The sequence below is a fragment of the Salvelinus fontinalis genome, chromosome 41 (assembly GCF_029448725.1).
Source record: "Salvelinus fontinalis isolate EN_2023a chromosome 41, ASM2944872v1, whole genome shotgun sequence".
Lineage (NCBI taxonomy): Eukaryota > Metazoa > Chordata > Actinopteri > Salmoniformes > Salmonidae > Salvelinus > Salvelinus fontinalis.
Window position 1 is genome coordinate 17983791 of NC_074705.1, and position 14996 is coordinate 17998786.

The window sequence follows — 14996 nt, forward strand, 5'->3', positions numbered from 1 at the left end:
ACCCATACTGTACATGACTGTTCCTGCATGCACAAACCCCTCTCACAGACCTTCTCACTGGCTCTCAACTTAGTAACTTAATTGCCTGTGGTGAATGGACTTATTTAAACTGTAGGTTTAGGCTCCCAGAACATTTATATATGGTCCAATGAGTAATCAGCAAACACTTGTGTGGACTTCACAGAGCCAAGGAAGTGAACAGAAAAAACAAGGTTTTTATAAAACCAATATATATATATAGATATATAGATAGATATATATATATATCTCGAAAAAATTCAAGTGATATATTAGTATGGATTTTCCATATTAGTGCCCATCACTAGATAATATACTATGGTAATATGCCAAATATGTAACATTTACTGACATATTGCCATTATACGTCAAATCTTCACAATTACAAACGTCAATATGTTTGATGTAGATATTTTAGGCTTTTACATTCATAAGTGACATTATTTGGACATTGTGTTGGAGGCTATCGTCATCAAAGGAACGCAGGCTCCCAGGCCAAATACCATGGCCAGTCCTTCGGATAAATCTGAACTTAAAAGAAATCATTGCTATTGAACTCAAGGCATTATCATTGAAAGGTTTCATTGACTTGTTGCTTTTGTGCCCGTCAATGGTAAGTGCTGGTGATCTTGTAGACATTGGACATTGATTCACTCAGTTTAAGAAAGGGCAAATATCCAGCAGTGTGCACTCAGTCCACATTATTAATGAAACAAGCTGAAGAAGAATCAATTTACTACATATCGGATCCATGGGCAAAAACTCTTTCTCCCACTAACACATTTCTAATATGAATCTATATTCCATGATGAGAGTGTGAGGTGGAAAGACAAAGCTTATGAGTCACTCATTAGCGACAAGTGCAAAAACATTGCTCATAGTCATTACAGCTATATATACACACACACACCATCTGTCCACCAGATGAGTAGGCTAGTGGGAGAGCACTAGGAGTAATAGGTTGTCGTCTTTTGTCAGCTAGCCCTCCTGATGGTTCAGTGAAACAAGTGACTAGGGAGGGGGGGGGGGGTGTCACAAATTGCACCCTATTCCCTTTATAGTACACAATCTTTAGTGCCATTTGGGAAGCAAGCTGAGACTGAGTAATAAAGACAGAGAAAAAATAAGAAGTAAATAGATTTAAATCAATTAATCTATTTTATGATTGCAATTAGGGTTGCACATTTTGGGGAATATTCAGAGGTGGAAACTTTCCGTGGGAATATATGGGAATTAATATCAATACCATTTAAATGTAGATGTTTTTTTGCATTGGATATATTTACCATATCATATGGAGACAGAAACAGAAACCTTTTACCTCATAAGTAGACATAATTGCAAATTATTAAATCCTTCCAATAGAAATAAAAACAATTTAGTTACGAATTGAACTTTAATTAAATGAGTTGACTCTTCACATGGGATGATTTCACTGAACAACAAAAGAAAAGGGAATATTGAATGATCCCCAATGATCCATCGCATCTCACAAAAACATTTTCAACATACATCTGTAAAATGATTGTCTACAAACTAAAGCTTTGGTTGTCTTCCTCTCAGGCTTCCATGTCTTCTCCCTGGACCTCAATGTCCACCTCTTCTTCACTGTCCAACCTTGTTGAGGATGGCTCGTCGTCAGGCTCAAAAGGCCTAAAATTTGCCCGGATGGACACCAATTTTTCAACCCCTGTATTGGTCAGCTTGTTGCGTGCTTTGGTGGGTGTGTTCCCAAACAAGGACCAGTTGCGCTCTAAGGCGGCTGATGTTGGTGGGATTTGGAGGATGATGGAGGCAACAGGGGACAGAGCCTCAGATCCACAAAGTCCCTTCCACCAGTTGGCTGATGAGATATGTTGGCACAACTGCCATATTGCATCTTCATCCCAAAGCCCTTGCTTGGAAGTGTACTTCTCCAGACTGCCAAGAACCTTGCCCTCATCCAGGCCAAGGTGGTGAGACACAGTAGTGATGACACCATAGGCCTTGTTGATCTCTGCGCCAGACAGGATGCTCTTGCCAGCATACTTGGGGTTCAACATGTGCACTGCGGCGTGTATGGGATTCAGGCGGAAGTCTTCATGCTTTTTGATGTATTTCAGAACTGCAGTTTCCTCTGCTTGGAGCAACAGTGAAGTGGGCAGCGCAGTACCTATTTCTTCTCTTACATCTGCAAGCAGAGTCTGAACATCAGACAGGATGGCATTGTCTCCCTCAATCCGTGCAATGGCTACTGCTATAGGTTTCAGGAGTTTCAGGCTGCTTACCACTCTCTCCCAAAATACATAATCTAGGAGGATCCTCTTGATGGGGCTGTCCATATCGGCAGACTGTGATATGGCCATTTCTTGGAGAGACTCCTTCCCCTTCAGGAGACTGTCAGACATGATGACAACACCACCCCAATGGGTGTTGCTGGGCAGCTTCAATGTGGTGCTCTTATTCTTCTCACTTTCCTTGGTGAGGTAAATTGCTGCTATAACTTGATGACCCTTCACATACCTAACCATTTCCTTGGCTCTCTTGTAGAGTGTATACAATGTTTTCAGTGACATGATGTCCTTGAGGAGCAGATTCAATGCACGAGCAGCACAGCCAATGGGTGGGATGTGAGGTTAGGACTCCACTTTAGACCAAGCAACCTTCATTTTCACAGCATTGTCTGTCACTAGTGCAAATACCTTCTGTGGTCCAAGGTCATTGATGACTGCCTTCAGCTCATCTGCAATGTAGAGATGGGTGTGTCTGTTGTCCCTGGTGTCTGTGCTCTTATAGAATACTGGTTGAGGGGAGGAGATGATGTAGTTAATTATTCCTTGCCCACGAACATTCGACCACACATCAGAAAAGTTTGCAATACAGTCTGCTTTCTCTATAATTTGCTTGACCTTCACTTGAACTCTGTATCCAGCAAATGAGTAAATAAAGCATGTCTGGTTGGAGGGGTGTATGCTGGGCGAAGAACATTCAGAAATATCTTCCAATACACATTGCCTGTGAGCATCAGAGGTGAACCAGTATCATACACAGCTCGAGCAAGACATCCATAAGAATCTCTCTGACTACGTTCCTCCATTGAGTCAAAAACCATTCTGATTCCAGGAGGACCATGAGCTGTTGCTATCGATAAGGTGTCTAATTCATCATTTTCAACTCGAATAGAAGTAGAGGGACTTTTGTTAGAGGTTGCTTGTTGTGAGAGCTGAGGGAACTTTATGCACTTGCCCAGATGATCTTTGTTGTATTCTTCACATATGATTTGGCACAGTATTTTCAAATGTACACAGCTTTCCTTCTACATTAGCTGCAGTGAAATGTCTCCACACATCAGATAGTGCCCGTGGCATTTTCCTGTAAAGATTTGGGGGGAAAAAAAGAGTAAAAAAAAACAAATACAATTCCATGTACAGATAAATTGTTAGCAGTTAGATTAAACAACTCCTGTGTAAGATTTTTTGTTTTTAAATGAAACATGTATGGAAACAGGTGAATTAACACTCCTCAGTTAATAGGCTCAAGCAAGCTAAAACCCATATGGCAGCAAAAACTAACTTGCAGAAATTGTTAACAAGTTTGAAATGATTTAAAAAACACACCTTGCTCTAGGCTACAATTTAATAGTTAACAAAAAAAAATCATGCATATCATATAAATCCTCTTCTCAATAGGGGGTGCTGTTGGCACTTTGTAATAATTTCGTTCCCAAATTAAACTGCCTCGTACTCAATTCTTGCTCGTACAATATGCATATTATTATTACTATTGGATAGAAAACACTCTCTAGTTTCTAAAACCGTTTGAATTATATATGTGAGTAAAACAGAACTGGAGTTAGAGCAATTTTCCTATGAATATGTTATCAGACTGTCATCTGATTAAGTTGTTTCTTGGTTAGTGGCTATTTATATCTTTATTTGGTCGAAATTGTGATAGCTACCTATGCAGGAAAAAAATGGTGGGAAAAAAAAGTTGTGTCTTTTGCTATCGTGGTTAGCTAATAGATTTACATAGTGTCTTCCCTATAAAACATTTTAAAAATCAGAAATGATGGCTGGATTCACAAGATTGGACTTGTGATTTAATGATATTTAGATGCTAGTATTTACTTGTGAGGCTATGCTAGACTATGCTAGTCAGCTTTTTTACTGATGGGGGTGCTCCCGGATCCGGGATTGTGATGAAGTAGAAGTATATTTACCCCACCCAGTATTGTAATGAAAACTTACCAGAAAGCATGTAGTCCTTGGCTCAGACAGTGTAGTAGTGTGGACTGAATAGCATCTCATTAGTGTGCAAGATCTTGAGAATCAGCTGTACATGTGATGGAAGAGTGCACTGTGCATGCAAAGGGTAGTAATTCCAATGAATTGAGAATAGTTTAACCAACATATGCCACACGACCTAGAATTGCCTTATGTGTTTCCCACAAAAATAGGTTATTTTTGACTAGAAATTCCACGCCGTTACACGAAGGCATTGTTGGCAGAAAAGATGGATGCAGTTCAATGCATGATTAAGATAATTCACCAATACATTTCTTGGTAGTCCAAAAAATATTGCTATCAGGTTGTAAATCCCAGCTGGCCTGGTACATTGTTTGTTGCCTCCATTCGGGGTGCACTGTTTCAGTTTCAATGACTCAATATTCTGGACAAAAACAGATGACTAACTAAGGCTGGGAACGTCATTACAATCAAACTAGCAAGGACAGTGATCACAAGTCAGTCATAATGTGGCTAATAGGCTAGCACACGTGTCAAACAAGGCCCGCAGACCGAATAGGACACACAAGCGAGTATAAATGAGTCAACAGTTGAGACATTTACTTTATGAAATTATGCCATGATGCGCTCAAATCGGTGAATTCAACTTCAATATCTGATTTTCCTCTTGAAAATGTCCATAGGCCTAATGTATTAAACCAAGTTATAATTAATGGATTACATAAATTAGAAAAAAATATATGTTTTTACTCATGTACACCAACACGAGTTTTCAGTACATAAAATGTGTCGGGAAAATTGCCACTGTATATTTGTCCTGGTAAACGAGGAAATACTGTGGATACATCCGTCCTTAGTCTGCTCAATTAGCAGGCTTGAAGTGAACACCGACCTTGTTAACGCCGAGGGAGTGGTAATAGGATGGCTAATAATGGTTGCAACTGAGATCAGGTGGGTGAGTGATCTTAGCCCGTATTGATGGTTGAACGAGAGATCACCGGGCAGTAATACGGTGGCCAATAATGGTTAGAATTGGGCCGTTGCCTTTAAAGGAACAATCTCGGAAATCAATACAACAAAGCTAAATAATTGCTATACTGTATATCCTACATTTAAAGACTCAAATGGATGAACCAATCCCAGATTGCCCCGTCATTTAAAATTGAAAAGGGAACACAATCTTATAGGGGAACAGGATGATCTGTTATCATTTAGATCTGGTTTAAGTTATCTGGAAAAAACAAATACAACCGACAAACACACCATTGATTGAGGGGAAGTGAGGTTATATAATTTTTTTAATTTTTTTTAAATTTATTTTACTCTTATGAAAGGCAGAATATCATTTAGCCAATAAGTGGTTTCATTGATGTCATTTCGGTAATATTTTAAGGGTCCATAATAAACCATTTATAAAAATTGTGTGTTCACCATTTATTAATAATTACTCACATTTGTAAACTGTAATGGGAATTTTTAAGTTTGTGCTTTTTTTTTTATAACAAATGTCTGTCTTTTATTCATGTGCCGTTCTAATAACTTATTTCTGTGTTCATGCAAGTGGCTGACTGTACAAATCCTCAATATCAGTAGCTGCAATTTGGCAGTATGCCCAAACCATGTTTTGAGAACAAACTAAAAAGATAGCTGAGACCTTGAAACTGAGATAAGAGAGAAAGAAGCCCCGCGGGGTGTTGGTCTGTCACACATTTAGAACCGGTATTGGTCGGTCACATGAATGAAACAAAACGGTAATGATCAATTATTTATGCTAAATCATGCAAATATAACTTGTCTGTGTATAGCCGTATATAAGACAACTGCTGGGACTGCCGCGGCAGAGCTCCTGACAGATGTTCACTATGGTGCATTGAGTCGTTCGGAACCTCTCCAGCGCACTGACAATAAACAATGATTCATGTAAGATTGACTTTGAGTGTCCCTTTGTAAGAATTTCCACAACAAAACCATTTACTAATGAATAGTAAAGTCCTTTTTCAGTCCCTAATCTAAAGTGAGCACTATTTATACTTTATAAATGTTGAGAGACCAGTGTAATTTCCCACAAATAGATGCATGCCATTGGTAAACATTCCAGCAGTACCTGGTAAAAGAATAAGCACGCAACACAGGATGTTTAAGGAAATACACATATATTTATATAGTGTATATACACACACAAAAGTATGTGGACACCCCTTCAAATTAGTGGATTCGGCTATTTCAGCAACACCCATTGCTGACAGGTGTATAAAATCGAGCACACTGCCATGCAATCTCCATAGACAAACATTTGCAGTAGAATGACCTTACTACAGGATACCACCTTTCCAACAAGTCAGTTAGTCAAATGTCTGCCCTGCTAGAGCTGCCAGGGTCGACTGTGAGTGCTGATATTGTGAAGTGGAAACGTCTAAGAGCAACAACGGCTCAGCAGCAAAGTTCACAGAACGGGACCGCCAAGTGCTGAAGCGCGTAAAAATCATCTGTACTCGGTTGCAACACTCACTACCGAGATCCAAACTGCCTCTGGAAGCAACGTCAGCACAAGAACTGTTCGTGCAGCCGCACGCAAGCCTAAGATCCCCATGCGCAATGCCAAGTGTCAGCTGGAGTGGTGTAAAGCTCACCCGCCATTGGACTCTGAAGCAGTTGAAACGCGTTCTCTGGCGTGATGAATCACGCTTCACCATCTAGCAGTCCGGCGGACGAAGCTGGCGGACACGCTACCTGCCCGAATGCATAGTGACAACTGTAAAGTTTGGTGAAGGAGGAATAATGGTCTGGGGCTGTTTTTCATGGTTCGGGCTAGGCCCTTTAGTTCCAGTGAAGGGAAATCTTAACGCAACAACATACAATGACATTCTAACTTTGTGGCGAACAGTTTGGGGAAGGCCTTTTCCTTTTCCAGCATGACAAGTGAGGTCCATACGGAAATGGTTTGTCGAGATCGGTGTGGAAGAACTTGACTGGCCTGCACAGAGCCCTGACCTCAACCCCATCGAACACCTTTGGGATGAATTGGAACTCCGACTGCAAGCCAGGCCTAATCGCCCAACATCAGTGCCCGACATCACTAATGCTCATGGCTGAATGGAAGCAAGTCCACATACTTTGTCATGTTGTGTGTGTATATATATACACAACATGACCAAAAGTATGTGGATATATATACACACACACACACACACGCGTGTGAATAACTAGCTAACTAACATTTACAAATGTGGGAATAATGATTACTAAATGGTGGGCAAACTGTTTGTAAATGCCTTATAAATGTTTTATAACGGACCCTTAAAATAACGTGTTACAGTCATTTCTGCATCTCTCAGAGTATATAGCAAACTGTATTTTCATAACGCCTCCCAGTGAAACCGTAAGACTTCCGTCATGACTAAATTGGGATGGGTATCAGAAGCTGGTCTGTTTTTTAAGTAGCCAGGATTTACTGTAGACAGTCACCAAACAAACACACTAATTATCCATTATGCTCTAATATCTGTTTACGTTCTGATATTTCTATTCTCCCACCTGGTTTTAACAACTGGTTAGATTCTGGATCAAAACACACAAAGCGGTTTGTTTTTGTCCAGCTCTCACACTGCTACAGAATGTGGGCGGACACACGGAGGATAATAATACGGAGTGCAGCAGCCAGAAAGAGAAACGACCGCAAGGGTTGGGGCTGGTAAATTGGCACAGATTCAAATGAATGGAATAATTCCTCATTTCAGCACCCACAGATTCCGTGGCTAGGGTGAGACACAGCATAATATCGGTGATCTTAAGTCATCTTTGTCTAATCAAACTGCAGTGGTAGTCCAAGTAAATAAAGGCTTTTCAAGAAGTTCCTCCCTCCGCTCTTCAAGAGTGCCTATATGAGAAAACTAAGATGACTTTTTCTAAATGTTTTTAGTGGTTGCCATCAGCCCAGTTATTTTCCTCCCTCCCCAAGACCACTTCTGTCAATTGTAGTTTTCATCCATACTGTATTGAAAGTTGTCTCAAGTTACCGCAATTAAAACATATAGAATAATAATTATAATAATTCGGGGGGTGATAAATCATTTGGATAAATATCAGAATACACATTTTTTGCATGAAGCATTACTCAATTCAGTAAATCTCATGTTGACTGACAATGTGAGAAATGCAACGGAGTTCAGTGTTGTCAGTGTTCATGCAACAGCACCACATCCAGTCTCTTTTACCAACTCCAACCTCTGACTGAGCGAACCCTGGGAAAATGTGGGCAGACGTGGGAGCAGGTTAGTGTTTTCCCGGCCCGCAAAACCCAACCCCTTTTCCAATACGCGGGAGACGAAAAACACGTAAAGTTATGGGATTTAGTCTCTCCAGACAGGATGGTGGGCTGCTACGGTTACCATAAAGGTCTGTCTGGATCCACCCGGAAACACGCTGGCCAATGGGGCTCTGCTAAAGCTAGGTAGACCAATCATCTGCTTAGTGGGTACCGATTACAGAAACACAAACAAACAAAAAGTTTGGAAATGACCTATGCTGCCCAAAGAGTACAATGATGTACGTGTTTGCCCACCTGCAGGGTTGTGTGTGGAGATGTTCTGATGACACTCAACTTTGACATCATACAGCAGGTACATCTGCTCCTGTGCTGTGAGGCCGACCTCTGGATGAACCTACAGAGTAGATTGCAGCATTGGTTCAAAAAGTTGCCCCTTAGATGCTGATCTTTGGTCAGTTTAGCATTTCCCCCACTAATAGTTAAGGTTAGGATTGGGGAGGGCAAGCTGATCCTAGATCTGCACCTAGGGGAATCTTCCCCCCGGAGATCATTTTGAGCTCAAACATAACGAGCAGAAATGGTAAAGTGTCTTTGATATAAACGTTGATCAAATCTAAAGGTCATATTTACAATGACATATACTGTAGCATAACACACTTCATAAATAAAACATAGGTCATATACATTTGGCACACGGTAAGCACACGGTAAGCAATCGCCACACACACACTTGTTGACGCACGGTGCTCATACTTCTGCCTCATTTAAATGCATTCAAGGAGAAAGTGGATGTTGAGTACTAGTCAATAACAAATATGCAAACATTGACTGATGAGTACAGAAGTGGGCATGTCAGAATAGCATACATAACAGACTACATTTCCACATGAAATAGCACCAATATAAGAAACATAATATGGGGGCAACAGGGATCCATCTTAGCTTCACCATTATTTACAGAAGAAGTATTTTAAAAGATATACAGAGAGGAAAGGGTATAGGAGTAGAGGAATAGGGAAGTGTAGATGCAAGACAAAAGCAACCAAATTTGGGGTTTCTGTACAACACTTTGAGATATCAGCTGATGTAAGAAGGGCTATATAAATACATTTGATTTGATTTGAATTCATTGTGCCAAGAACTTTGTCAACTAGACTTGCAATAGCCTGCCGAAACATAGGCTAATAAATGTTTTACTAGTTGAATGGTACATTTCTAACATCTCTTCTCATTTAACCTTGCCCTCACCCCATACCTACACCCTAATATACAGTGAGTGTACAAAACATTAGGAACATTTACTGTAATTCGGCAGACGCTCTTATCCGGAGGGATTTACAGGAGCAATTAGGGTTAACACCTTCCTAATATTGATTTGCACCCCCTTTTTGCCGCCCGAACAGCCTCATATCGTCAGAGGGCATGTACTCTACTAGGTGTCAAAAGCGTTCCACAGGGCTGCTGGCCAATGTTGACTCCAATGCTTCCCACCGTTTTGTCAACTTGGCTGGGTGTCCTTTTGGCGTTGCGCCATGTTTGATACACACGGGAAACTGTTGAGCGTGAAAAATCCAACAGCGTTGCAGTTCTTGACACACACAAACGGGCACCTACTACCATACCCCGTTCAAAGGAACTTAAAAATGTTGTCTTGCCCATTCACCCTCTGAATGGCACACATACACAATCCATGTCTCATTTGTTTAACGGCCCGTTAATTAACCTGTCTCCTCCCCTTCATCTACACTGATTGACATCAATAAGAGATCATAGCTTTCACCTGGTCAGTCCGTGGAAAGTGGAAAGAGCAGGTGTTCCTAATGTTTTGTACACTCGGTGTATATAATCTAGCATCATGTTGCTGGTAGCCTATGTAAAATGGTCATGCAAATTCCGTCTGTGTGTGGTTTATTATATACACAGTGTAGGCTCCTGTAACAAAACAGGGGAAAACCCTATGGATGAATTACTCCACACAAAATACAAACAATATTGCTCTATCGTCTAGCCTACTTACCTGTGCGTAAACGTGTAGGTAAATTACATTCCAGCACACAAAAAACTTCGCAAAGTTACGCAGAAGTATTGTATTCATTCTGCAGATCATTGGTGGACAGCGTTGCATATAGAGGGTTCGATAAACTCCAAAATCAGCTGTGTTTTTGAAGCACGCAGTAGTTCAGGTGTTGCGTCAAATCTCGTGTTACAGTCCGACTGTACGTGGTTCTCCTTCCTGTAGCCTAGCCTACTCTGTGTGTATTTCCATCCGACGCTCTTGAAGTCTGTTGAAAGAGGATGTCAGGAGAAGGGGCGCAGGAATAGTGCAGGCTTGGTCAGAGTTTTGATGTCATCTGTCTGAAATAAGAATGTACCATAAACTTGTTCAAAACGTTTACTGATCACTTGTGGACCTTAAAATAGATAGGCTATATGACTGGCCTTTCGGGCTACTTGTGTCCTGTAGTTTTTCTCTGAAACACACAATTTTAGTAGGCAACATTTGGTTTACGGAGACAATTTGGGCATGTTGTCTCTTCTGTGGGCCATGAGCGTTAAATACCATTAAAATATATATTTTAAAAACACGAATAGTCATTACGGTCAAAAAGCCGCAAGAAAATTTCAACCAGAATTATCCATAGACTAGACGTGTAAAATCGAGTTTGCACCTGACAACCAAAATAACTATTAATCTCTACTGTAGCCTAGCTAACCTACCTATAACTGCATTTCCCGTCTGCACGTGCGTAGAGCAGGCTATCTATCCGTAGATTCGGCAGGCTATCTATCCGTAGTCCTGAAATGTTGCCATGTGGGAAGGGTGTCTGCAGCGGTCTGCACGATTCAGTGTGTGTTCAGTTCGCTCATGAGTGTCTTAAAAACGAATTTTCTAATCAAAGATGAATGCATTTTGAGAAATTTTGAGTGTCTTAACGAAATTACACAAATAAAAAATTTATGCATTTAGAGAAAAATATTGTTTGCAATATTGTTCATGTTGAATCTTGGTCACACTGAGTTTGTGTGAACAGGTTACAGCGTTCAGAAATCTTAAAGCTACAGTCTGTAATTGGCAGTACATCAATTGTTTTAATTTGAAATGAATGATAAAGCCATTGATTCTTCACGAATATAACTTATAAATGCCTCATGATGTTAGAGCAACTGTTTTACCCCATCAGAACCCAAATAATACTGTAATGACCTGACTAGATCATAAAGGAACAATTGTCCAGACAGAGGCTTGAGGATGAAGGATACCCTATAAAACAACCTCGACCTTCTCTTGTGAAGGCCAGACGTAAGAGAGAGAACAATGGCTAAACCTGGTCTTAACTTCCAATGCTCCATCCCCCTGCCCAACCCCCCTCCACGCCACTCCGCCAACCACCAGGATGCCCGGCGTCAGAACATTCCAGGCATCCCCGTGATTGGCAGATAGCAGGTTGATTGACATGTCGGACCCCGCGAACACTTGGTACTGGTAAGTACAACACAACCAACTAATAGCCTAACACATAACACAGCTGTCTGTGCAGGTCGCTCCAATAAACTTGTTTTACTTCATTTAAAAAAAAAATATTAAACACTATAGCTTCAAAACATGGTTTAATCTATCATTTTGATCTCATGGATGGTCAGTCCTTGCATTCCTATCTCTGTCACAGTCATTTCCATGCAAAATGACCCATGAGCACCCTAGACCCGCTACAATTGAATGATCGCTCCAACAGATCCACGGACGACACAATCGTCATTGCACTAAACACTGCCCTATCCCAGCTGGACAAGAGAAATACCTATGTAAGAATGCTTTTCATTGACTACAACTCAGTCTTAAACACCATAGTGCTCATCACTAAGCTCAGGGCTCTGGGTCTGAACCCCTCCCTGTGCAACTAGGTCCCGGACTTCCTAATGGGCCAATTTATTCTAGATACTCCTCGCTCTTTTGTTTGGGTTTCAACCCTGTGTTTTGTATACGTGTTTGTTTGGTCGTTCGTCCCCATGCCTTTACATGGCACGCTGTAATTTTGGTGGTTTCAGTAGCCTGACTGCCATTAGGTACCGAGATGAGATCCTCAGACCCTTTGTGAGACCATATACTGACACATGCACATTTGTGGCCTGCTGGAGGTCATTTTGCAGGGCTCTGGCAGTGCTCCTCCTTGCACAAAGGCAGAGGTAGCGGTCCTGCTGCTGGGTTGTTGCCCTCCTACGGCCTCCTCCACGTCTCCTGATGTACTGGCCTGTCTCCTGGTAGCGCCTCCATGCTCTGGACACTACGCTGACAGACACAGCAAACCTTCTTGCCACAGCTCGCATTGATGTGCCATCCTGGATGAGCTGCACTACCTGAGTCACTTGTGTGGGTTGTAGACTCCGTCTCATGCTACCACTTGAGTGAAAGCACCGCCAGCATTCAAAAGTGACCAAAACATCAGCCAGGAAGCATAGGAACTGAGAAGTGGTCTGTGGTCACCACCTGCAGAACCATTCCTTTATTGGGGGTGTCTTGCTAATTGCCTATAATTTCCACCTTTTGTCTATTCCATTTGCACAACAGCATGTGAAATTTATTGTCAATCAGTGTTGCTTCCTAAGTGGACAGTTTGATTTCACAGAAGTGCGATTGACTTGGAGTTACATTGTGTTGTTTAAGTGTTCCCTTTATTTTTTTGAGCAGTGTATATAGTACTTACTGTTATCATCTAAGCCTGGGCGCAAACCCTCATACTGGTTCTCCTTGATGGTCTGATTTCCTAAATAATTGCTTGGGACAATTTGTGCAAGTACAGTTGAAGTCGGAAGTTTACATACACCTTAGCCAAATACATTTAAACTCAGTTTTTCACAATTCCTGACATTCAATCCAAGTAAAAATTCACTGTCTTAGGTCAGTTAGGATCACCACTTTAATTTAAGAATGTGAAATGTCAGAATAATAGAAGAGAGAATTATTTATTTCAGCTTTTATTTCTTTCATCACATTCCCAGTGGCTTAGAAGTTTATATACACTCAATTCATATTTGAATTGCCTTTAAATTGTTTAACTTGTGTCAAACGTTTCGGGTAGCCTTCCACAAGCTTCCCACAATAGGTTGGGTGGCCCATTCCTCCTGACAGAGCTGGTGTAACTGAGTCAGGTTTGTAGGCCTCCTTGCTCGCACACAATGTTTCAGTTCTGCCCACAATAGTTTTATAGGATTGAGGTCAGGGCTTTGTGATGGCCACTCCAATACCTTGACTTTATTGTCCTTAAGCCATTTTACCACAACTTTGAAAATATGCTTGGGGTCATTGTCCATTTGGAAGACCCATTTGCGACCAAGCTTTAACTTCCTGACTGATGTCTTGAGATGTTGCTTTAATATATCCACATAATTTTCCTTCCTCATGAGCCATCTATTTTGTGAAGTGCACCAGTCCCTTCTGCAGCAAAGCACACCCACAACATGATGCTGCCACCCCCGTGCTTCACGGTTGGGATGGTTGGGATGGTTCCTCTCTAGGTTTCTTCTTCCTAGGTTCTGGCCTTTCCAGGGAGTTTTTCCTAGCCAACGTGCTTCTTCACCTGCATTGCTTGCTGTTTTGGGTTTTAGGCTGGGTTTCTGTACTGCACTTTGTGACATCAGCTGATGTAAGAAGGGCTATATAAATACATTTGATTGATTGTTCTTCGGCTTGCGAGCCTCACCCTTTTTCCTCCAAACATAACGATGGTCATTATGGCCAAACAGTTCTATTTTTTTTCATCAGACAAGAGGACATTTCCCCAAAAAGTACAATCTTTGTCCCCATGCGCAGTTGCAAACCGTAGTCTGGCTTTTTTATGGCTGTTTTGGAGCAGTGGCTTCTTCCTTGCGGAGCGGCCTTCAAGTTATGTTGTTATAGGACTTGTTTTACTGTGGATATAGATACTTTTGTACCTGTTTCCTCCAGCATCTTCACAAGGTCCTTTGCTGTTGTTCTGGGATTGATTTGCACTTTTTGCACCAAAGTACGTTCATCTCTAGGAGACAGAATGCGTCTCCTTCCTGAGCGGTATGACGGCAGCGTGGTCCCATCGCATTAATACTTGCATACTATTGTTTGTACAGATGAACATGGTAACGTCAGGCGTTTGGAAATTGCTCCCAAGGATGAACCAGATTTGTGGAGGTCTACAATGTTTTTTCTGAGGTCTTGGCTGATTTCTTTTGACTTTCCCATAATGTCAAGCAAAGAGGCACTGAGTTTGAAGGTAGGTCTTGAAATACATTGTAACGGTCCTGACCTGTTTTATGTTGTTTTTTGTATGTGTTTAGGTCAGGGCATGTGTTTTGGGCGGGCAGTCTATGTTATCTGTTTCTATGTTGGTTTTGGTTGCCTGGTATGGCTCTTAATTAGAGGCAGGTGTTTTGCGTTCTCCTCTAATTAAGAGTCATATTTAGGTAGGGTGTTCTCACTGTTTGTGGGTGGGTGATTGTCTCCTGTGTCGTCAAAT

At 41.3% G+C, this 14996-nt stretch overlaps 1 protein-coding gene across 1 annotated transcript in view; it reads right to left on the reverse strand.

Annotated features, from left to right (window-relative positions):
• LOC129840428 (parathyroid hormone 2 receptor-like) overlaps positions 1 to 11350 on the reverse strand; it is a 91836-nt gene extending 80486 nt beyond the window's left edge. Inside the window, exons 1-2 of the mRNA XM_055908317.1 lie at positions 10526 to 11350; positions 8803 to 8902 (exon numbers count right to left, since the gene is read on the reverse strand). Of these exons, the coding sequence (XP_055764292.1) occupies positions 8803 to 8902; positions 10526 to 10633 (208 nt within the window). The 5' untranslated portion in view covers positions 10634 to 11350. The remainder of the gene's footprint in view (positions 1 to 8802; positions 8903 to 10525) is intronic.
• Positions 11351 to 14996: the final 3646 nt, after the last annotated feature.